The following is a 25,730-nucleotide window of genomic DNA, read 5'->3' as shown; positions in this document are numbered from 1 at the left end:
TTTGGCTTGGATCACGATCTCAGGGTCCTGGGATTGAGGCCCATATCGGGCTCTCTGCTTGGAGGGGAGCCTGCTTCCCCCTCTCTCTCTGCCTGCTGCTCTGCCTACCTGTGATCTCTCTCCCTCTGTCAAATAAGTAAATAAAAAATCTAAAAATAAAATTCACAAGTGCTTATTTGTTAATAGTGTTTAGATTAGATATAAAGATATAATTGTTAATTGATGTCTGAAAAGTTGCTTAATATTTTAGGCCTTGTCAAAAATTGTGCCTACCCAATAAATGCTTAAAATGTATGTACGTGAATCATTGATACTCCATCTATAATGATGGAAATGGGCATTCACATGAAAATAGAAAAATTTTAAAAAATCTATGTCTTTTTATCAGTCCATTCACCCATCCATTCTTATTCTTCCATCCTTTCATGAATCCTTTTTTTCTTTCTTTCCCTTTCATTCTTTCTATCTATCTGTCCATCTATCTGTTAATCTATATAACTTCCTATGTACAGTGTATCTCCAGATGCCTTTCCCTGTGAGAAATTTGAGATCTGTTTTTCTACCTGATTTACTAAGTGCTTGATGAGGACTTACTTTGCACCGAGAATTATGCCAACTGAAGGAGTATAAGGGTGAATAAACTAATCTAGATCATCACCAGCACATGGATCCTGGCTGTCTTGAAAAATTTTAAATAATGTTTCATAATAATATTGATAATTGGTACAAAGAAAAACTTTATTGCACTTTCCGGTCAAATCTGCATTATGAAATGATCTCTGGCTACTATATGGAGAATAAATTGGAGGAAGCAAAAGTGGATATTACAAAAGCAGATTTAGAAGGCTCTTATTATCTGGATATCCCTCTCCTGCAGGCCTTGTTACTGGGATGCAAATTTGAGGTCAAAGGTGGTCTTGATCTATTATTAGCCAGCAGTGGTACTGATGCCTTTGAATGTATTTTCTGATCCATTGCCTGGTTTTCTGTTTTATTTGTGATCTTGAAGTTCTAATTATTTATCTGTCTCTTTTTTCCTAGTAAGTTTTAAGCTTGAGTTAGCATAGTGAAAAATATATGCAAAATAATATTTGTAGAGTAAGTAAAATAGATAAATGTTTTGTCTAATGGATTGCACCCTCTGGGCAATTCTGCTAGAACTTACTGCATCTTTTGGACACTGACTTTGTCCACTAAGATGCTCTTATTAGAGTGAGGCTTGGCTGCAAAACTGCTATTCACCATTCCATCAACTATTCTAAACTCCTTATCTTTGCCAAGGTCTTGCCATCTTTCCTGCTCTGATTTGAGGAGCCAGTATTTTTTGTGTTCAAGACAGCCTGACACTTTATAACTTTTGATGTCTTATATAACTGTACTTTAACAGCGTTCTTATATAATACCTTTATGTTTCCATGAGAAATCATTGTCCTACAATAAAATTTGTTCTATCAATCTATAATAGATACCATTGTACACTACTTGTTATTCCTAATAGTTTGTTTTCCTATGGTTATATACTGAAAAATAGTCTTTACATTACATGTGTAAAATAATTCTACAGAGTACTATTATGTACCTTGATTTATTGATGATTTACATTTGAAATCATCAATATATAATATATGTTGCAGAAAGCTCAAAAATGCTATTAATCTGACACATAATGTGAGCTGGGATAAGAATCATGATAATGCTGTGTGCTTCTGCATTACTTAAGCTGCGCATACTCACTACTCCTATAACTTAAAACAGCTATGCTTATTTAAGTCTAATTTTGCATCATAAATGTACTCCTAGACTGAATTATTTATGCCTCTGTTCACAAACAACATTGCAATACATTATAGAGTATAGTTAAAAGAGAATAAATGAAATATCATTTCATTTGTAACATTTATATAAGATATATAGTAAAAATAGGAGCCACATCATATTAATCTTTCTTGCTATTTTTCCAAGAATTTAGCAGAGGAAAATGTGAATGAGCTGTCAGTCTATTAGCAGTAATTTTTAAATGAATTATTTCATGTTTGTTTATATAAAAGCATACATCTATTTATTTGGACTCTGACCACTGTCCGCACTATAACACCTGTGGTTCCTAATTTCACTGGACAAGAGAATGTTGAAGTGAAACTGTATTGAGTGTAATGCTTTCCTCCTGCGCTTAGATAGCCATATATCTACAGTCCATTTCACATAGTAGCAATAACATTAAATATGTTTTATTCAAGAAGTGGTTTAAGTTTGAACAGAGTCTGTTTACGAAAAGCTATCTCTTGCCAATGGCCTTATTTTCAGCAAAAAGCATCCCCTATCCTTAGAACAATATAAAAGATAGAGCACTTCTCTGCCATTGACTGTACCACTTGTAAACATGAATATGACGGATGTGGTTTCTTAATGTTAAGAGGAATATTGTTATGCTCATCACTGCAGTCCACCAAATATCTCTTGTTCTTCTCCCATATAGAAGTTATCCTACCCTCATGGAGTTTTCTGTGGCCATGTAACTGGTTTGCCAAAGTATGAAGAAAAGAGAATTATATTACTGGCATGTGGAGTCTTTAGGAATCTGTGGACAATGTATACATTTCCCTTTTGATACCAGCAGTGCTTATATTGTAGCTTATATGCCAATCTGAGTAACAGAGCATTGATATCATGGATCTGTCACGGACATGTAACATTAGTAAGAAAAAATTATGGCATTAAGTCACAGAGAATTTTGAAGTTAGTACAGTAGAATTACTTATTCTATCCCAACTGATAAAACAGTTGACCTGAGTATTCCCTAGTCTCACTTCCCTATATATCAGCATGTATCTTTATGTAATAAGAAATATCATCCTAGGGTTCACTAATTCTCTAATCCTTACTGCACACAATGTAATAGTTGTAAGTGATGTACAGCCCTTAGAGAGAAATTTAGCTATAACTATGTCAGGAAGTGTTTGGGTTGTTGGATCAAGCCTAAAGCCAAGGTGACTTTACACTCCAGACCTTTGTGAACTTGGGCATTTTTAGGAATAATTAAAAGACGGCCAGGATTACAGAAAATAGACTTGTAATAAGTCTTTCTTCCATTAAGAAACTCTGTCTTCCATTATGACACAAAACACAGTCCATAATTCACCTTTGAGAGTTTGAAGGAAGTAGTAGAACAAGATAGGATGAATAGAACAATAAAATATTTACTCTTTATAAAGAGAAATAACAAGTATTTATAAATAAATTACTTAAAACTGTTTTAAAGGATCTTTTAAAATCTTACTTTAAATTCTTGTGAAAAAACTAACAGGGTTTTAAATATTAGTTGAAGGAAAAAAGGAGGGACATAAGAAAGAGAGTAGGAGGGAGAAAGCATGGAAAAAAACAAAACAAAAAAGAATGAAAGTAAGGCCAGAAATAAACCCAAAATTATATGGTCAGTTAATCTTTGACAAAAAGGCAACAATGTGCATTGGGAAAAGGACTGTGTCTTCCACAACTGGTATTGAGAAAACCAGACAGCAACATGCAAAATAATGAAACTGGACTGCTTTCTTACACCATACATAAAAATAAACTCAAAATGGATTAAGCACCTAAGTGTGAGACCTGAACCATAAAAAATCGTGGAAGAGAACATGGGTAGTAATTGCTCTGACATTGATTGTAGCAGCATTTTTCTAGTTATTACTCCTGAGGTGGAGGAAACAAAAGCAAAAATAAACTATTGGGACTACATAAAAATAAAAAGCTTCTGCATAGCAAAGAAAACCATCAACAAAACTAAAAGACCTAAACTTACTGAATGGGAGAAAATGTTTGCAAATGACAGATCTGATAAAGGGTTAGTATCCAAAATATATAAAGACCTTATAATACTCAACACCAGAAAAAAAAAAAAAATTCCAATTAAAAAGTGGTAAGAAGACATGAACAGACATTTCTCCAAAGAAGACCTACAAATGGACAACAGACATGAAAAGATGTTCAACATCACTCATCCTTGGGAAAATGTAAATCAAAATCATAGTGAGATATCACCTCATATATGAGATATCACCTATCAGAATGGCTAAAATCAAACACAAGAAACAATAAATGTTGGTAAAGATGTGGAGAAAAACAGAACTGCCATATGATCCGATAACCACACTAGTGGGTATTTACCCAAAGAATACAAAAACACTAATTTGGAAGAATGTATGCATCCCTATGTTTATTATAGCATTATTTACAATAACTAAATTATGCAAGCAGTCAAAGTGTCCATCAACAGAAGATATATAGATATGATACATAGATATGATATATATAATGATATATATATGATATATATATGATATATATATACATACACACACACACATATATATAGATATATAATGGAATATTATTCAGCCATAAAAAGAAAAAAATTTTACCATTTGCAGCAACATGGATGGAGCTAGAGAGTATAATGCTAAGTTAAATAAGCCAATCAGAGAAGATACCATATGATTTCACTTATATGTGGAATTTAAGAAACAAAACAAAGGGGAAAAGGGAGGCAAATTAAAAAAAAAACAACTCAACTATAGGGAACAGATAGATGGTTATCAGGGGGAGGCGAATGGGGTGAAATAAGTGAAGAGGATTAAGAGTACACTTATCCTGGGGCACCTAGGTGGCTCAGTTGGTTAAGCAGCCCACTCCTAATTTTGGTTCAAGTCATCAGCTCAAGGGTGTGAGATTGAGCTCCATGTTAGCTCCATGGTGGGTGTGAGCCTGCTTAAGAGTCTCTTTCTCCCTCTATCTCCCCTCCCTATCTCTAAAAGAAAAAAAAAAAAGACTATACTTCTTTTTTTAAAGATATTTATTTATTATTTATCTGAGAGAGAGTGAGCTAGATAGCACAAGCAGGGGGAACAGCAGAGGGAGAGGGAGAAGCAGGATCCCTGCTGAGCAGGGAACCGGATGTGGGGCTCGATCCCAGGACCCTAGGATCATGACCTGAGACAAAGGCAGATGCTTAAAAGATTGAGCCACAAGTGCCCTAAGAGTACACTTATCTTGATGAGCACTGAGTAATATACAGAATTGTTGAATCACTGTATCATATGCCTGAAACTAATATGACATTGGATGTTAATTATGCTGGAATTAAAAAAAAAAAAAGAATGAAAGTGTTGTGCATGTGTGTATGAGGGCGGGGGAGTGGTATAAAGACACAGAAGAGATTTAAAAAGCAGATTTACCCTTCTTAAATTACGCAGTTTTTATAATCACTTGAATTAGGCATCAGTATAATTTATATTATTTCTCTCAGTATAACTGGGACCTTGGATCTTACCTTTCTACATAATCTAGTAACCGGGAACAATGATTTGAAGCAGGAGCATCATGACCTCCTACCGCATAGAGAAACCCATCGCAGGTGGCCACTCCAACACCCCCTCTCCGCTTACACATTGGAGCACACATGTTCCACTTATTTGTATGAGGGTCATAATATTCCATTGAACTCAAACAGGAACTTCCATCACGACCTCCAACTGAATATAACCTAAAAACACAATCAGAAAAATAGGATTTAATACTATACTCTGAATGACAAAAATGTAGAAAAGAAGTCTTTTAAAAATAAATTTTCTATCACCATATGAGTCTCACATGTGTGTTAATAAGATTAGATGTGGAATTTTTGCTTTATCGGTGGACATTATGATATATTGATAAATAGAAACTGAAATGTATAGTATTAAGTTGAAGTAAATGCATAGGAAGATATTATTATTTAGTATATAAAGTCATGCAGGTCTTAGATTTGCAAATGCATGCTCTAATATAATTTAATAACTAAAATATGATGTTTAAACTGATTTCAAATCCTAGAAACTTTTTTTTAAAGCTGTTTATGTTTCTCTGAAAGCCTGCCATGATAAAATGTTTCTGACCGCCCAAGTGTGTGCTTTATGGTTGTAACGCCTCTTTGCTTCGTTACTCACAGTTATCTGCCAGATCTCAATCTTCAGTAAGTTGAAATTAATCAAGAGGAACATTTTAAAGAACATGTATTGGACAGTTTAACTTATAGAAGCACCCAGAAATGAAACGGAGAAGTTTTTGTCATCCTAAACACTTGTTAATGCTAATATACTAATATACCAATATATTGCTAAATGTACATAGAAACTAATGATAATTAAGCATATTGCTTACATTTTAGAAGTCAAATATTGAGCCTATTAGTATAGCCTTTTATTTGGAAATTAAATTTTCCTGTAAAGTTCACAAGTTACATCATCAATGACTTCTTTAATATAATTATGTCTATTACAAACCACTATTCAGTAAGTCTCTTTCTTCTGTGTGAACCCTCCATTAATAAAATCCAGTAACACAGGGATTATACAAAAAAGAAATTTATATAATGCCTTGATAAAAATGACATAATATTTGACAATCCCTTTTGTAACATAAATGTTTGATGTATGGTAGCTCTTATTTTATAAATTACTTATGAAAGCCTAGGCTATATTATCAGTGGGTTCTTTCATTTGGTACATGTCCTTTTTAATGTCTTTCTATATAGACTATATAGTATTATATAGGCTACAGAGGAACAATGCAGTTGCAACTACAGCAATTAATATAGTGATTAATATTAAGGCAGAATTACTTGACAAGAGTAAATGCATTGAATTTTTCCTCAAAAATGAGCTTCAAAAAACAAATGATAAAAATGTAATTTTTGTAAAATATAGTAGTGTCCTCTTGGACTGCTCTATGAATCCACTTTTAAAACTAATAGATGTATCTTAATACTTGAAAGATTCTGAAAATTGTGTACTCTACAAATAATATGGAATCAGCTAACATTATCTCTAATCCACTTATTCTGAAACATAAATTTGCTAAGTGATTAAGAATTAAAATGAAAAAATGAATAACTATTACTATAATTATAGTTAAAGTTCTAAAAATAACCAAAGGATAGACACAATATACTCTCAAGCAGTTAGAATAAATGCTAGAATGTATGCATATAACTTCATGTACAATTATTTTCTCAGATCTCCCTTCATAAGCTGTTTAATCATGACTTAGGTTGATTCCCTGCTTTGCTTCACTACAATGAAAAATTAGATGTTGAGAACCTGAGGAGCAGGGAAGAGTCTGATGCTAGACGTGAATGCACTGACAAGATAGGAAGTGGCAGCTGACAATTTCACAGCAAGAAAGGAAACGTGACATTTTAAAGTTGAAAGATGAGTGGAAATTTGTAAGATGAAGAAGTGGGGGAAAGCATCACATACAGGGAAGACATTATGTATAAAGACAAGAGGCAAGAAAGGTCATAGCGAGTGATAAATAAAGAGTGGCAGGTATGTCATACTGATGGAAGGGGGGTTATGGAAGAGGGGAAAGGAGAGATGCAGCGGTAGATGAAAAGACTAGGCTGAGAACACAGGCATTGATGCCATGCTGCAGAGCTGCAATTTCATTCTGAGGTGATGAGAAAAGGACAGAGAAATAACATTCTTAGGAATTATCAGGTACATAGTTCAGTTTGCTGTGGATAATGTGAGATCGGGAAGATCCCTGATTTAACTGAACTCTTCTGAATTTTGCTGAGAAGAGCAAGAATCAGTCTTCCCCACGACTTTCCCTGATTTGTGTGTTTATTTAACACTCAGATGAATTTTACCTCAAGTTTAGTGACCTGGTCTTGGTGTTTTGAGACCTACTTGCCATGTGCCCATCTAAATGAGTGTCATGCATTTCATATTCTAGAAAATAAAATATAGCAATTTCAGGAAACAAATCCTGTACTAGTTAGGATATGGGTTCAAATGTATTTAAAAGGGCTAGCGTGAGACCCAGGCTGTTTTCACTTTAAAACATATCGTCTGTAGAATATGACCCTTTGTAAGGAATTGTGAGAAATAGTGGCACCTGGGTGGCTCAGTGGGTTAAAGCCTCTGCCTTCAGCTCAGGTCATGGTCCCAGGGTCCTGGGATCAAGCCCTGCATTGGGCTCTCTGCTCAGTGGGGAGCCTGCTTCCTCCTCTCTCTTTCTCTGCCTGCCTCTCTGCCTGCTTGTAATCTCTGCCTGTCAAATAAATAAATAAAATCTTAAAAAAAAAAAAGAATTGTGAGAAATCTGAATATTTTTTACTACTTGAAATCTAAGAAATTAGTCCATCATAGTTTTGTAGATGCTGGAGAAAGACAGGAGACTCCTAGGTCAGAGAACAATTGCTATTATTCACAGCAAACTAAGCACCATGATCTTCAAGTTCACATTGGTTCTTGTTGTCCACCTCTACCTCAAAGCTCAATAGGACAATAGAGGCTCACGTAAATATTGCACATGCAGTGGGCCTTGGCCTTTCTCACATCTGAGGAACACTGAGTTGAAAAAATGCTAATTCTTTAAAGAAACCTGTCAACAAAGCTGCCCAAGTTTTGCTCTGAAGGGAGATGTTATCTTTATTATTCTGGTCAAGGGACAAATCTGTTCTCTGCCCCAAAGAAAGACACAGTCTCTATCTTCCTAGCTGTTTGATTTACAAATATCCTTGCAGGCAGTGTGAAAAAGTTGGCAGCACTTCTTACTTGAAAAATGTACATAAATGCTAAATCCCATTCTAGAATTCTCTGCAAACACTCTTGTCCTGAAGGCTGAAGGTAGCCCCTGTCACCACTATAGTTCAGACAACAGGACAAAGGAAAAGTGGAAGGAGTGCACCCTCTCCCTTTAAGAATCTTTTTCTTTTTTTTTTTTTTTAAGATTCCACAAATTAATAAACAAAAAGCAGAAATCAAACCTATAAATACAGAGAACAAACTAAGGGTTGCCAGAAGGAAAGGGGGTGGAGGCAAAATTTGTGAAGGGGAATGGGAGACACAGGCTTCCAATTATGGAATAAGTCATGAGAATAAAAGGTACAGCATAGGATATCTAGTCAATGATACTGTAATTGCATTGTAAGGTGACAGTAGCTGTACTTGTGGTAAGCATTAAATAACATAGAGAAATTAAATAATTACCTTTTATGCTGAAAACTAATGTAGCGATGTATATAAACTACACTCAGAAATAAATAAAATTAAGTAAATCATCTTTAAAAAGTTGCATATCTCACTTTTGTTATACCACTGACCAAACTTAGTTAATGGCAACAAGTAATTGATAAGGTGCTACAAAATGTTATTTTTATTTTAGGTGGCCATATGCTTAGTTAACCAGTGAGTATTTATATTTCATAGAAAAAGGAGTGGATAAGTATTAGGAGACAATTAGAAGTTTCTGACACAGAACTAGGTCTTTTCTAGCCCTATTTTGCCACTGTGCATTCTACCTAGATACCTTTTTCCTGCATAGGCTAGATACCTCTCATTCATCTCTCGATTGATTCAGGTGTATCTCTACTAGAAAATTTTTTTCTGGTCCCACTTTTTCTTTTTCCCAGAAAATTAACATTGTTTATAATCTGTATCCTAGGTAAAGTTCTTTAATATTTGTCATACCTTATCAATAGTGCATACTTTGCGATGACTGTAATCAAACTCAAGTCCCTCTGCCTGATGCCATGGCAAAGACCATCGCTGAAACATGGAGTATGCATCAAGAGAAAGGTTTATTCTAGAGGCAACCAAATGAGGAGACAGGAGGGCAAGCCTCAAGTCTGCCCTTCTAAGTGGTAGAGTAAGGGAAATTTAAAGGCAGATGAAAAAGATCTGGTTAAAAATTGCACCTGAGATTTGTCCCATTAACTCTTTGTTTACTAGTTCTAATCCCCACTGTCTTTTGGTCATTCCTCATTCTTGAGGGAATTAGGATGATGGACACTTTCTGCTGAAATGGAGGGAAGATTGAGGTTAGAAGAATGGGACATTTAATTCCATATTGAAACCCAACATTCTATATTACCAAAGTTTTTGTACTTTGGTTATCACTGTATTTTATCTAGGGCCTCAGGGGAAGTTTGCTATAACCAAGAAGCTTGTTGTACTTATTGATTTCTTCAGACCACCTCTCCTAAATTGTAGTTTCAGAGGCTTGCTGGAACAAGCAGTGTTCTTTTCAATGTTTTTTTTGCTGATTGAGTATAGCAAACCTATGGATTCTTGTCCTTTGAGTGTGATGAATCCATGGCTTAATTCCCTGTAGTTTCACTGAAGAAAGTACAGTTAGTAGCACCTCATAAGGTCCTGTCCAACAAGGTTGGAGCTGGTACTCTGGGTGCTTGCTCTTCCAGATCTTTAATAACCCCAAGTCTCCAAGATTCAGGAGGTGTAAGGGCACATCTCTGAGGTATATCATCCTGCTATACTGAATGTAACTGATAGTATCCAGTTCCCTAATGGGGACCTCTAAGTCATGAATGAGTGTAGAAAGAGCCTTCCATACAACATTTCATAGAAACTTAATTCAAGCCTGCTTCTAGGGGCCACTCTTACCCAAGAAGCTTTTTCCTAAGTTCAGTTGCTTTCTTGGCATATCTTTGCCAAAAATTCATTTTTTTTTTCCCCAGTTGGGTAGACTCTTCAGAAAATGTGTAATTTCCATTGAATGCCCAAGGCATGGGACCCTGCCTGTGTGACTCTTGCCACAAATGCTGCTCCATTGTTGCTCTGAATTATTAACAGCAATCCAATTCTAGGAATGATTTTGCTTAAGACTGTTTTGACAGTTTTGGAGGGCTTTTCTGAAGGTCATGGTAAGGCTTCAAACCAGCTTGCATAGGGATCTACAAATATTAGCAAATACTAAAAATCACCTGTTGTTTATGGCATCATAATAAAATCTACCTGCCACCCTTCTCCAGGTTCAGTGCCTCTAAGCATTAGGGCCGATTTAATGTTAAAACCTGTTTAACTATTAGGGCCTGCTTAGCCAGAGCGACTCCATATTGCCTAGGTAGCCATATTGTTGTTTATATCCACGGACTTCATTCCGGGAATAAACGCCCCAGTAGTTCCTGGTATCGGTTCTGGGTATCGATTCTGTGAGTAAACGCCTTAACAATAGAAGGCACATACCTTGGGTCTGTGGTTATGCCCTATAAAACCAGCCTGTGAGATCAGGACAGGGTTGTTCTCTTCGGAGGCAGCCCTGGCTGGTCAGTCTGACTTCTAATGCTTGGCATAGAATAAAGCTTTGCATAACTTGCACTTTGTCTCAGTCTCGTTCCTTTGATAACAGACCCCAACATAAGTTTTATACATTTTAGAGCTGGTGAGAGCCCAGTCTTAGGATTGTTTTTACTGCAGGGTCACATTTTTTGAACAGTTCTCTGAAGACTGGGACCTGCAATATAATTCCAGATCCATTGAAGAATAGCATCATACCCATAATGGATGCTTTTGGTGAATATGGTTAATCATTTCTTCTGTAAGATGTTCTGGGAGAGGGGCGCCTGGGTGTCTCAGTGGGTTAAGCCTCTGCCTTCGGCTCAGGTCATGGTCCCGGGGTCCTGGGATCAAGCCCCGCGTCAGTCTCTCTGCTCGGCAGGGAGCCTGCTTCCCTTCCTCTCTCTCTGCCTGCCTCTCTGCCTACTTGTGATCTCTCTCTGTCAAATAAATAAATAAAAATCTAAAAAAAAAGAAAAAAAAAAGAAGATGTTCTGGGATAAGGAATCAATGTATTTCCAGCTGGTTTTAATGCCAAAATGGTGTCCAAACCCCATTTCTTAGCTCTTCTGAGGTCCACCAAGGAAAACTGAGGTTGTTATTTAATTACATCTATGTCTGGACTAAAATCATTACAGAGAGCTTTGGGCTTTTTGTATTGACTGCCAGTTTGGCAGTTTGATCTGCCTAAATGTTCTTTTGGGAAATTGAATGGTATAATTTCTGGTGTCCTCAATAATGGACAACAGCTGATGGGTCACCATTGCATTCAGATCTTCATTGTCTTTGAACCATAAAGCTGTTCCATCCATAAACATTTCAGTGTCTGGATTTTCCAATGGTAGATCCATCTAATTAGGATGGCTGGAATAAACTTACTCAGTTATCTGTGGGTCTCTGGTGATCTTTCTGAGTGGCTAGACAACAATAGGCATGAAGATCATCTAACATGGGCCATGTGGAAATTTTTCTCTAAAGTTTACCTCAGGTTGTTAGGTTCAGTTTCCATGGCTTCAGGAAAAATAGAGCAGTTTTAGTTTTTGGTGATTTCAAGTCAAGAGAATGGGGAAAAAAATTGGAAACATTGGTTTGGAGAGTCTTGTCAGATATTTGAGAAAATCAGAAGAATTCAGGATCCAGTCATTTTTTAGGCAAACAACAAACACTCTAAGCTAATCAAGAGCTAGAATCTCATATCCATAAAGGCATGTTACTGAAACATAATTTCTCTCTAAAATCACCCTCATTTCCAAAGATAGCCAAATTAAAACTAATTTGTTTGTAAAATAAGCCCAATTTTAACAAACTTGGCTTCATTATTTACATAAGCACAATAAGAATAGTGATTGGCCATATAGGTTTTTTTTCATTTGTTTGTTTTGTTTTCTTTTCTTTTGTCTGCTTTACTGGAAATGCTCATAAGGAATTTCCTAATGAACTTATAACAGTCTCTCAAGGCTAAAAAGCCAAGCTAAATACTTACCATCAGGCTTTACCTATAATACCTATATATTTGGGGAATTCCTCTCTTTTATAGTTCCCAGAATATCCTGAGGTTCCTGTATATGCCAGGAAGTAACCTTCTTTACTCTCCTGGTGAGGCTGCTCGGAGTCCTATAAACAAAGTACCAGGACAATTTTTCTAAGGGGCTTCATTGGTTCCATAAAGTCAGCCTTAGCTCCATAAAACTATCTGGTCATATCTCAGTCTATGAACATCTCCCTAAAATATGCCTGATGACTCAAAACCTTGGTAAAATAACCAGTATTTCCAATTGTGTCCTGTCATAAGGAGATCAGACTTATTGAACTTATGCAAATAAATACATTGTCATGAAAATATAAGAATACACACTGAGAATTTTTTTTTTTAATTTTGGAAGGATCATAGGATGAAAAAGATAAATATTTCATATTTATTTACAAAGAAGTATTTTCCAATTTCTGTAAGTCATAGATAGCCTTAAATCTGGAAGAGCAAACAGTAGAGAACCAGCAATGTTCTAAACAAGAGTCTCTTTGAATTTAGATTTTCCATTAGTTCTAGAAATTCTTACTTAAGTTTTGTGATCTTAAAGGTAACAGAGACCTGTATTTGTCATTACAGTGGAATTCTGTAACATACAACACTTTAATAATTAAAATTGCAAGTGATAATAGTTATACCAGAATCTTTTAAAACCTTAAGGATTCTGTATAATTTCTAGAAGAGTTATAGCATTCAACCATAAAATGAAACTTAAGAAGGATTATCATCACTTATTTGACAGTGCTTCCCATGTAATTTTATGTCCCCAAAAAATAAGCTTAGTACAAAATACTTCATTTAGAAGTTGAATTTTGGGAAGTTTGTGAAATATCATGAGGTTTTAAAGCACGTGCTTAAATAAGATTACAGATCATCACAGAACTTAATGATGATCTATTTAGCCAAGGTGGCAGTAAGAGATTCTAAAGACAAATGAAGAGGGTTACATAGTTGTTAAAAACAAAAAACAAAAAACTTAGCTCTTTTAATATTGAAAAGATTCAACTTTAAGTAACCAATGGCTTAATAAAGACAGAAATATAGAAACATATTTTTTTCTAGGCAGATTAAAGAAAAACCTTTGTTTATAGTTTAGACCAATAATCTAAGGAAACTCAATTTAATAGGAAAACCAAATTCCAGTTTTATACTAGTGTATTTATGATATTAAAACTCCTTTATTCCACCAAGAGGAATTTAAAAAAAAATGTATGCTGTCCCTTCTTTATTCCTTCCTGTCATCTCCCATGTTGATATATACTTATTGAGACAAGGACATCCAGGGCAGTGCATGGATTTGAGTTCTTCCATAGATGCTCTGATGTGCTGACCAGAATCTCTGTCAGGAATGAAGGACTGTCAGTTGTAAGAATGCTGCCAACAGTCCTCAGCTCTCAGAGGCCATCAGGGATCGCCTGGACTGAAGATAACTGCCTTGCTAAGGGCATGCCCTCTGCGCAGGTGGTCACATCCTAGGACTGTTATAAAATCCCAGCCCTTTTGCCTGAATTTAGGAGCGTTCTGAAGGGTAATCCAACTTTTGGAGCTCCTTAGAGAACTAGTTAAGGCTTCTGTTGATACTGTGTCACTGCTCAACTTCTGCCCCATCTTGCTCTCTTACACTTCCTTCTCTTCCCTAATAAGCTGATTTACATAATCTTAGTCAGTCTGTACCACATATAAAATTCCTTTCCAAAGAGTCCCTTCTCACAAACCTTCTACAGCTCTCCTTTTTATATTAGGACAGATTTGGTCCTAAGTTTACCATCTTTAAATAACCAGTCTCATTTCCCTTGCCTAAATGGCCGTTTCCCTTAGTATTTCCAGTATTCAGTTACATTTATTAAAATTACTTACATCTGTTTATTCTTAGATTACTCATACAACTTCATGAGGCATTAGACAAACTTCAATTTTTTTTTTTCTTTTCTGACAGATTTTGCAATGGAGATAACATGAACTTACTTGACTTTCAGTAAACAGAAGCAGTAAAAATTTCATATGTAATGTTGATAATTCTAAAGACATGCCCATTTTAATTAAAACAACCTTAATTTAGCTTTAATATTGAATATCTTCCAAGATCATGTGAACTTGCAAAACATCAGTTTCGATCTTTGAGTTTTAGAATGCCCCATTTTTATAAGTGCTTACCTTTGAATTGACTAAGTAGAGCTCTTTTACAAATTAATTTTAGCAAGGCCATCCAGAGATAGAGAAGATACCTCACATTTACGATATGCACGGAAACACATAAAAGTATACAAACAGGATGCAAATAACATGTTAAAGGTCCACTTTTCAATATCTCCCTTTTATCACACAAATCTAATTACAATTTATGGATCTGTTCATTGGCCATTTTTCTCTGGAGTCTAATAAATATTGTGGCCAGCATTGAAAAAAATAAAAAAAGATTGTCCAGTTTTGGACAGAGGGCTGCATGAGGGGATCAAGAGGTCATTCCCCATTCTCCAGTGAGAACAAGGCTGTTTTTACCATAAGCCACAGCAGTAAACAAACCAAATGAAACCCAGAGCACCTCCGTGAGCGCTGGTTCCTCCCTAAAAGTCAGAACTTCGCCTGCTGAGCCAAATGGCTTCCTAGATAGCCTTTTCCTAAGCAAGAAAAGGAGGCCAAGAGAACCAAAGCCCTGTATTTGGAGGCAACCAAATGGGTGAAAGAATCAAAGCCAAACTAAACAGGAGAAAGAAGTGAACTCACCTCCGGTTGCACGGGAAATACTCACCAAGGGACGTCTGTCCAAACTGAAACCCAAACCACATCCTTGCCACAGTAGAGATGGGACCCCCCCACCCCCACCCCAACCCCAGGATGGTCCATAGGACAAAGGGTCTAGGATGCTTTTGAGACTTATCACCAGACTCCTATTAGTGGCTGGGGACTTACAAACCACAGCAAAGAGCTCCTGCCTGGCTCACCAAGATTGTAACTGAACCCAAGTTCTTCTGCCAGGTATGCCGCAGACAGTCACCAAGACATGACTTATGCAGCAAAGCAAGGCTTTATTCTAGAGGCAGCCAAACAAGGAGACAGGAGGGCAAGTCTCAAAACTGCCCTTCTGAAGGATGTTAAGGAAATTGAAAAGCAGAAAGTCTGGGTAAAACATTGTAGCTGCTCTTAGTAATATGCAGTTGAGAGGAGTTCTGTTAACCACTTGGTTACCAGTTTCCTGGCTACAGAAATAGCTTCCTAGACCATTGTCTCCATATCTGGAGGTTTTGCTGATGAAGTCTTCATAATTAAATACAATTTTCACTCAATATATTGTTACTCCAAAAATATGTTCAGATATCCCTTCCCTTGTGTAATAAAAATATAAGAATTCCACAACACTTACTGGATAAAACATTTGAAGCAACTCCCTGGATCCAGAACTCAAGTTTGATTCTGTGTTTCTCAACTGATGGGAGAACTCTTCAGTCTGATCCCGAGAGCGTGCTGCTATCAGGATACTCCAGCATCGACCCTTCAGTGAATTTTTTCTTGAGAGGTTCTTGTTAGGGTATCTGACGGTACGGTCCTGCTTAATGGGGATTCAGCTTCTCCCCCTGCTTGTGCTGTCTCTCTCTCACTTGCTCACTCTCTCTCTCTCTCAAATAAATAAATAAATAAAATCTAAGAAAAAGTAATTTCAGTAAGCTTACAACAGGTTATATGACTGCTCTTGTTCCTGCTTGCTGTGAAATGTGGCAAGTGCAGTCTGAGAATTGCTGACATTGTAAAATGGCTGGTAAGCAAATTTGCGTGGGGAAATCTGATAGCAAATACTTACCTTTATTTATTAGAATGTGCTTGTTCTTTCTAAAGAAACCTCTACTTGTAAACATGCATATTGAGTTAGGTCATTTAACCACACTCCAAAACTTGGTCGAATTCACTAACCTAATACCAACCTAACACCTGGCAGAAATGGTCTCTACCTCCTTCATCCCTCCATCCCCATGTTTCTTAGCCAGCTCCCACCCTACACCTATTACAAGTCTGCATTTCCTTCCTTTGATGTTTCCAGTTTTCCTCTAATATAATGTAAGCTCTCTGAGGGCAGGTTTGCTTTATTTTCTTTAATATATCACAGTGGCCAGTACATTTTTGTACATATTTAGTTTGTGTGTGTGTGTATTTTTTTTTTAAATGAATCATGTATTGGTTTCCAATTCTTGAGAAAGGGTGATTCATCTATGGGATCTGTCAAAGAAAAAGCATCTATGTTCCCCTGAAATAAAATATTTTTAAAGATTTTATTTATTTGACAGACAGAGATCACAAGTAGGCAGAGAGGCAGGCAGAGAGAGAGAGGGAGAAGCACGCTCCCCGCTGAGCAGAGCCTGATGCGGGGCTCAATCCCAGGACCCCAGGACCATGACCTGAGCCAAAGGCAGAGGCTTTAAACAACTGAGCCACCCGGGCGCCCCCTGAATTAAAATTTTGACAAAAGGCAGAGAAAAGTATTAATCATGTGTCTTGGGGTCACAAAGAAGGAAAGATTAATTTTAAATGGGTGAAGTTAAAAAAAAAGTTGATGGAATGGTACAGATTAAACTAGGCTTCAGATAATGGAAAATAATATATAAATGGTGTCATTTACATTTTATTTAGGTAAAAGAAAATCTTAATGTATTTTTAATACTTCCTGACATTATTGTTCTCAAGTGTAATAAACTGAATCCTTTTAATATTGCCCTTGCTAGATGGCATTTAATGCACAAAGAGAACCAGAGTTGTGTTAGGCTGAAGTTGTGTCACTTTGGAAAGATTTCAGAGGTATCCACAGATCAGGTACAAATCTGAGGAGAAAATTTAAGTGGACAGTGAACAATGCATAGCCACAAGTTATTGGGAAAATAACAATGAAAAAGAAATGGAAGTAGAGAGATAGTCTGTGAAAGGAAACAATTGTTTGGACCATGTTGCCGTGTTCCAGTGATCTGTGCGATTCAGTATGACTGGGCCATAGGATGACTCTAAGGCAGCTGGGAAGAGCAGAGACTGGAGAAAGTCTCACTCCTAAAAGATACTGAATTCCAGACTGAGGAGAATCTGGCAGCGGCTATGCTCAGTAGGGAGCCCAAATGAATTATCTGCTGTTGCTCTGCATTCTAGCTCTGAGGCATGGTTTATCAAATAGCCCCTTTGAACTCTTGGGATGCATTATATCCAGTCTACTAGTGTGAGGAGGCTCCAATAATTTTATAGTTTCCTCAAAAAATTATCAATTATTCTTCGGCCAGAGTGATCTTTATAAAATTAAAATGCAACCCCATCACTGTCCTTTCTGACTTTTTTATAACATCTTTACCTTAGCTAAACTGTTGTATATCCTGGGGCCTTTCTATCCAGTCCTTGGGGCCACTCTCTCTCATGTTACAGTCAAACTTAACTTTTCCTCCTTTGCTTTTCACACTTGGAAACTTGACGCAGATTGTTCCTTTTCAATACAGTGCTCCCCCACTTTCTGGAAATCTGTTAAATCAATCAAGTCTTATATGTATGTGTGTGTGTGTGTGTGTATGTATATATGTATACACATATATACATATATACACACATGTATGTATATATGTGTATATATATGTGTGTATATATGTATGTGTATATATATGTATACACATATATATATACACGTACATGTATATACACACACATATACACATATATATATACACATATACACACATATGTACATATACACATACACACACACACACACACACACACACACACACATATATATTCCCTACCCCAGGAAAGAAATGATGAACTTCCAGAGTGTATTACTATTCCCAAGTGGGACTCAGCAAACACGCGTTTGTTTGTTTGTTTGTTTTTCCTTATGCGTGACTCTAAGATAATACAATTTTAATACAAATTGCTTTTCATAAAAAAAGTTATACAATTTGGGTTTCCATCTTTAAGAAAAAGAATATCAAAGTTTGAATTATAAAAAATAGGCTCTTTCTTGGAAGGCACCTTGCAAATGACAGGCCCTAAGGCTTAAATTACTGTGCCAGATATTGGGACATACTGGAGAAAACAACAGACATTGATTCCTCTTATGATTCTTCAAGCTGTATAAGCTTCAGGGTGCACAGAAATTGCTACTACCCCATGAGTATTATTAACATGAGGTTTTGAATGCATAAGCGGACTCAGTTTAGCCGTGGTGAATCATGAAGCAAACCCCGCTGTTTTTGTCTGTTTTGCAGGTTCTCAAGGGTCTGTCACATACATTTATTAAAATTCAAGCCAATTTATGGATGTGCTTAGGCAGTATCAGTATCTGCTTTTTGAACTAACTCAGGAAATAAAGAGAAGCAAACAGAATGACCCATTAGCTACAAAGTTTTAAAGAATCAAGCAGAAAGCAAAGAAAAAGCAAAAAGAATCACTGGTACAGATAGCTGGGGATTCTAAGGTTTTGTATGGCCAATCACCATAGCACAATGTCTACCCATTGTTTTGTTGGTTTTTTTCCATTTATCAAGTAAGTCTGTTGGCTGTGCTGGCATATGACGTATCTACCACTTAGCTTACTCTGTCTTATTGGGAGACTAAACCAAAATGTTTCATGAAATTGATACAATTTTTGCCCTTGAATTTATCAGAATACACTCATTAATTTTAAGCCAAGAACCAATTTATTTTCTTTTTTTTTAAGATTTTACTTATTTATTTGAGAGAGAAAGAGAGCATGAGGGAGGGAAGAGGCAGAGGGAAAGGGAGAAGCAGGCTCCCCACTGAGCAGAGAGCTTGAGGCAGGGCTTCCATCCCAGGACCTTGGGATCATGACCCGAGCCAAAGGCAGACTCAACCCACCGAGCCACTCGGGTGACTCAAGAACCGATTTCTTATTTTTCTATAACAAATGGTGTCATAAAGAATCTAAACTTAAGAGGGCTGTTCACTGGCTTTTATTTGTCTTAATTGGGAGAATTATTCAAAACAATCTTTAGAGAGGCAACAGTCAGGTTACCATGACACATTAGTGAGATGTGAAAGCAAACAAGAGGAAAAAAGTCATGTCAGTAGAGATGAGAAAAAGATAAACAACTGTCAGAAGGTGATGTTGAAACAATTTTCTGCTACGGGTCTGAACGTGAAAGGTCACTTTCTAGTAATTATGTTTCTCTCTGAGTAAAACAGGAAAAGCAACTAGACATTAATAGATAGTCATCATACCACAGAATTTTGAGGTCATTATTTCACACCCAGGAGAAAAAAAAGGATACTCAAAAGAGAGCTATACTATTTTGATTTTAAAGGAAAAAGACTGTTTGAAACTTAAATCATTTAAAACGTTTTTGTAGAATAGGCTTAAATTTGGAAAAAAATGTACTCATTTAAAATGTGACAATTTCAAGAATAAAAACTAAGATTAAATGCTATCCCACTGTGATATTTGTTATGAAGAATGGTATTAGAGTAAAAGACGATTTCTTAAGATAATACATAACCTAGCTGATCAAAAAATACAAGGACAAGAAAAACAATCCAAATAATGAATTCTGTGGATAGCCAATTTAAAAGCCAACTTGAAGGGTGCATTAGAAGAAAGTGGAAAGATAATTTAGTTATAATAACATGTGAAAATGTGTATAAAACTGTCCATTAAATATTTGATTTGCTAGATTTTTATCCCACCCTTTTCTGATTGAGTTTGGAGAAGATTTGTAACAAAATACACATATATTAAGATATTTCAAAGTAGGGACGCCTGGGTGGCTCAGTTGGTTAAGCGGCTGCCTTCGGCTCAGGTCATGATCCCTGCGTCCTGGGATCGAGTCCCACATCGGGCTCCTTGCTCGGCGGGGAGCCTGCTTCTCCCTCTGCCTCTGTCTGCCTGTGCTCGCTCGCTCTCTCTCCATCTGTCTCTGACAAATAAATAAATAAAATCTTTTAAAAAAAATTAAAAAAAAGATATTTCAAAGTAAAGTATTAGGGAAAGTTCACAAAGCTATAATGTGTATATATTTATTTGACAGATTGAGAGAGAAAGAGAATACAAGCAGGGAGAGTGGCAGGCAGAGGGAGAGGGAGAAGCAGGCCCCCCACTGAGCAGGGAACCTGATGTGGGGCTGGATCCCAGGATCCTGGGATCATGACCTGAGTTGAAGGCAGACGTTTGACCAACTGAACCACCCAGGTGACCAACATTTTGAATTTCATGATGTATATTTCAGTTATTAAACTGTCCTCACATTCTTTCACATTATCTCTTCTATACTGTACTTTTTGATGTTGGGGCTGCAATTCTGCAAACCATTGTTCTGATTTGCCACCTGGTTCCATTTTTGGCAGTAATGCATGCAAGAAAGAAATGAAAAGACTAGGGGCTAGGCCTCCCCTAGGGGAAGGGTCTTGCTCTTTTTGTTTTTTTCATGTTCCTATGAGTATCACCCCATCCTTTCTTTTTGTATCCATTTGGTGGTTTTTAACACTTAAAAAAATAAGCCTTATTGAAACCACTCAGTTGGCCTTGAGATCATCCATTTGGCAGTTTTTCTTTGTCTGAGATACTGTTCCTACCAATCCTACATCATAAATATATCAACTAAAGGAAATAACTCCCACCCCAAGTACTGAGGAACAAAAAGAATAGATTATAATAATTAAGATTTTGATGTTTGGAGGAGGAACTTATGTTGTTGAAGCCCATACATCTGCTACTGGGCCACATTTAGCAAGAGTTGGTGTCTGTGAAATGAAAGAGGGACCCTTACACTGGAACCCTGAGGTCTCGGGAGAAGGGGCCAGTCTGCTGGTGCTGATGGTCCTGAGAGGTCTCAATAAAACTGCCAAAATGGATGGTTTCAATGCCAACTGCAAATTCAAAGGGACTGAGGGGGTAGAACTTGCCATATTTGAGGCTGAAGCAAAGAGGAAAGAAAAAAGTAGAGTAGGCGGGGGCAAGAGCCAATGGATCTCTTTTGGCGAAGATAGGCTCTCTATTTGGTTTGTAAAGAGAAGACCTTGAAGAGAAACGACCTCTCATCTGTATTTGTAAAACAATTGTTCTGACTACTTTAGCAAGTGGATGGTAGGGGAAAGAGAAGTAGGAAAACCAGAGTGGAAACCCTGGCAGTTGTTCAGGACCCATGTGTTACTAACTTTGTTTAGGGGAGGAGGTTCTTATGTGAGTAAGACGGAGTATATTTTGTCATCCCTATAGGATATGAGGCAACGTCTGTTTGTCATACTGGAATAGAGACAGAGATGGCGTGTAGTGGAGAGAAGCCCAGAATTCTGCTGAACATCCTGCCATGCATAGGACAGAGCCTCACCTCCAGTAAAGGATTATCTGGCTCCAAATTTCAACAGTATTGAAATGAAAAATTCTTGATTTAGGATGATAGGAATGAAAATGGTGGAAAGTGGACACACTAGTATAATCACACAAAAAATACATACTAGGCACCAAACATTTAGTAGCATTTTGAATGCTCCTCAGGTAATTTTATCATAAAGTATGTAAATATGCAGATCTCCAGTGGAAATAATTTTCATGAAATATATTCGATGCTGCTTTAACTGGCAATGGGAAGTTTTGAATTCTCTTTTATATGGTGAGACAACCAGAAAAATACGCAGTCTTGATTTGTCAATTATCCATGATGACTGAATTAAAGAAAAAAATAGCAATCTTAAAATATTTAAAGAGCTTTTCATTGAGTCAGCTTACTAAAAGTTATTTTAAAAAGGATACTTACTCAAAGGTTACTTACTCAGATAAAGGAAGAAAAATCTACTCACTTGCCATTCAATGCTGCCACACCAACTGTGCTTCGGGCAATGGACATACTGGCTACAAATGTCCATTGCTGACTCTGGGGGTCCCATCTCTCCACTGTATTCAGATAACTCCAGCCATCATGGCCTCCCACAGCATAAATAGGACCTTCAAGTACTGTTACACCTAAAACAGGAGAAATGGAAACTGAACGGATTGATTGTTTCTCAGTGAGATTTAAAAAATCAGATTAGTAGCAAAAACTGTGATGCAATTCAGAGTAAGCTCTAGCCATCACCCAATAGCAGTGGGATAGAAACTATTTACTATTAATCATACCATTTGTTAAAGTGACAAAAATTTAGAACCAAAAATTAATATGATCTAGATGCTTTATAAAAGAAAATGAATTTCCTTATTTATGTCTCTAAGAAGAGGTAAATTCTAAAAATCAGAGATGACACATATTGTGCCTCTACTTTTGAAGAGCATTTCTACACTCCAGCTTAAAGTAGTTTATTACTTTAAGCGATGTCACATTAAAGCAATGTAATATTATCAATTTGAAATTCAGGGTAGGATTTTCTGTGTTTTGGCTTCTTACTAACTTCATGATAAAGTTAACTAAAGGTTATGATGCATTTCATATTATAAAGTGAGATCACTAAACATAGGTAATTAAATTAATATCGAGTCATCAATAGAAGCAGATTATACACACACACACACACACACACACACACACACTCATATATATTGCTTTTCCAGTATACCCACTTCTTTACAGATGAATTTTCTTAAATGCTAACATTTGCTAAATATTTAAATATCATGTTAATATTGGCTGAAATGATTTCATTATATAGAGAGAAATTCTGATGAAATTTCCTTCCAAGTTCAAAGTCTGATTGTCAAGGGCTTTGAAGAGTCTGCGATTTTACCTTACTTGACAGCTGAAGAGTTAGACTGCCGTAAATTTATGGATATTGGTAGAAAACATGAGACTCTGGGTCAGAGGGGAAAGGTAGTTCATTACTTGTACCACCTGCAATCGTATCACCTTTTTTTTTTTTTTTTCCCTAGCTCTTCAAGCCCTGGTTCCAATAGGGTGACCCAAAGAGGATGACCAAAATGACCCTAACATTTCCCTCAGCTTGACCAAAATTTAGACAGGATTCTTCTTGCTTCTAGGGCCCTGACCTCATTTTCCTTAGAGCATTTATTTTAGAAAATGTGTAATTGCACATTATTTCTCTGTCCTTTCTAGATGGAAATCTTTTTAAAATGCCTCCTACTCATGTTACAACCCAGGACTTTTTTCTCAAGGACCTGGGGATTATTTCTTTGAAATGTAAGCATCAAGAAAGATATTGAGAGCCTAACTTCAGTTGGTACCTTGCTTCAGGTTGTAAAACTTGTCATGAAGATAGAAAATTTGCCTTACCTTTGGATAAGGCCAATTAGCAAACACAGATTGCCTATGATCCCCTGTGCCTACCAGAGCTCTTAAAAAAACTCCCATTTTGTTTTGGTGAGGTTGAGTTCAGCCTAATTCTGTCCTCTCTTCCATGTTGCAATAGCCTTGAATAAATTCTTCCTGGCTTGTTAAATTTGTCTATGCATTTTTTGCCTTGACAAGGGTCAAGTGGAACTTGAACATGCAGTGGATTGTATTACGAGAAAGGAAATAATTTTTAATGAGCAATAAACCTACATGCCTATTACTACAGAAGGAGACATTATCTTCACACGTTTAAGCATGTCTGCCTTTCACTTAGGAAAGAGGAACTCTCTCTATCATATTAATATCCTTTTGGGCAGTTGGTGCTTTGCTTGAAAGTTGTGCAAAAATGTTAGAGACCCATGGAGAATTGTCTTTCAACACAAACCTGAAAACAAATGACCCCATGTTCATTCATCCATTTACTCATTCTTTTGAATGTCTGTCATGTGTCAGGAATTGTTCTTAGTACCACACAGGGCCAAGAACACAGAGGTTAACAAGGGAAACAAAGTCCATTCCTGTGCTGAGTTCATATGTACTGGTCAATGAATACTTAACTAAAACGGAATAAGTACTTATTCACAGTAAGCAAGTCCTTCACACATATTTTATAATTTAATACAGGATACGTATTAGAATATCAAATTGCTCACATACATATATTTAACTTAGGGATGCTATTGTACACACATCAATAAATAGATATTCATGTGAAGTATAGGGTTCTGACTTAGTGATTGCCAAAATCGAAGGGCATAGACTTTGGATGTTGATCTTTCTCTAGACAGCTCAAAGTAAGAGATAGGGCTCAGAAAGGATGAATAAATGTTAAATATTTGAGGGCAATTTCCAAAGGATATGGATATATCTTATGGGCTTTTTGTAGACATATGTACAATCATTCACTTGTCTCAATAATAATTAATTATATCAAGATAAACTTTAAACATCAATAAAGTTTTTAAAGATATATCCATCAGAAAGGGCCAGATCATTATCACAAATCTAATGAATTTGGATTTTATTGTAAGGACAAAGGGAAATCACTGAAGTGTTTATCTGTGAGGTATATGATCACCATGATATTTATTTTGGTTGTGTTGTAGCAAATAAATTGGAGTCAGTTTAGGTGGCAATAGAGAGATGATTAGGAGGAAATTGCAGTTATCCAAAAAGGAGAAGATGGTGGCTTTAGTAGGTTAAGGAGTAAATACAGAGAAGTAGAAATATTTAAGATTTATTATGGCTCTGGAGATTTGTTGCTAGAACATGCTAATGGATTGAATCTGAGTAAATGAATAAAAAGGACAATTCACAGATAGATAAATTGATTGAAAATTTTGAGAACTATATTTTGAAGATACCATGTTTGAGGGGACTATTAGACATCTAAGTGGAACATTTAAAAAGGCTGCTTAATATACATGTCAAAAGTTCGACTCAGTTCAAGTATACATGTCTAACTTTTGGACATACCAGCAACGACATGGCATTTAAACGCATAGAATCAGATAAGGTCAGTTAAGAAAATAGTATTAAGAGAGAAAGTAACAGAGACCAGAATCTAGCCCTGAGTGGCTTCAGTATCAATTAAAAGAAAAGAGAATGAAAGAGAGAAGAAATGAACAGACAGGTGGAAGGAAAGCCAGAAACTTTCAGTATCTGAAAACTAAGAGTGGAGAGTATTTATAGGGGGGATGGGGTAATCATCCACTTGCATATTTCTGACCAAATACAAATATATTTCTATTGGACTTGGAAAGACGGAGTTTATTGTTCACTTTCAAAATAGGTTCTGGAGTATTACAAGTTGTAATATAATCTGATAACTACTTAATC

At 36.4% G+C, this 25,730-nt stretch overlaps 1 protein-coding gene across 1 annotated transcript in view; it reads right to left on the bottom strand.

Moving 5' to 3' along the window:
* KLHL1 (kelch like family member 1) overlaps positions 1-25,730 on the bottom strand; it is a 373,856-nt gene that overhangs the window by 20,565 nt on the left and 327,561 nt on the right. Inside the window, exons 8-9 of the mRNA XM_032841065.1 lie at positions 22,411-22,573; positions 5,324-5,536 (exon numbers count right to left, since the gene is read on the bottom strand). Coding sequence (XP_032696956.1) covers positions 5,324-5,536; positions 22,411-22,573 — 376 coding nt within the window. The remainder of the gene's footprint in view (positions 1-5,323; positions 5,537-22,410; positions 22,574-25,730) is intronic.

This window comes from Lontra canadensis, unplaced genomic scaffold (genome assembly GCF_010015895.1).
Source record: "Lontra canadensis isolate GAN:19392208 unplaced genomic scaffold, GSC_riverotter_1.0 scaffold119, whole genome shotgun sequence".
Taxonomy (NCBI): Eukaryota; Metazoa; Chordata; class Mammalia; order Carnivora; family Mustelidae; genus Lontra; species Lontra canadensis.
Note: the sequence above shows the minus strand (reverse complement) of the source record. Positions and strands in the feature narration are given on the sequence as shown.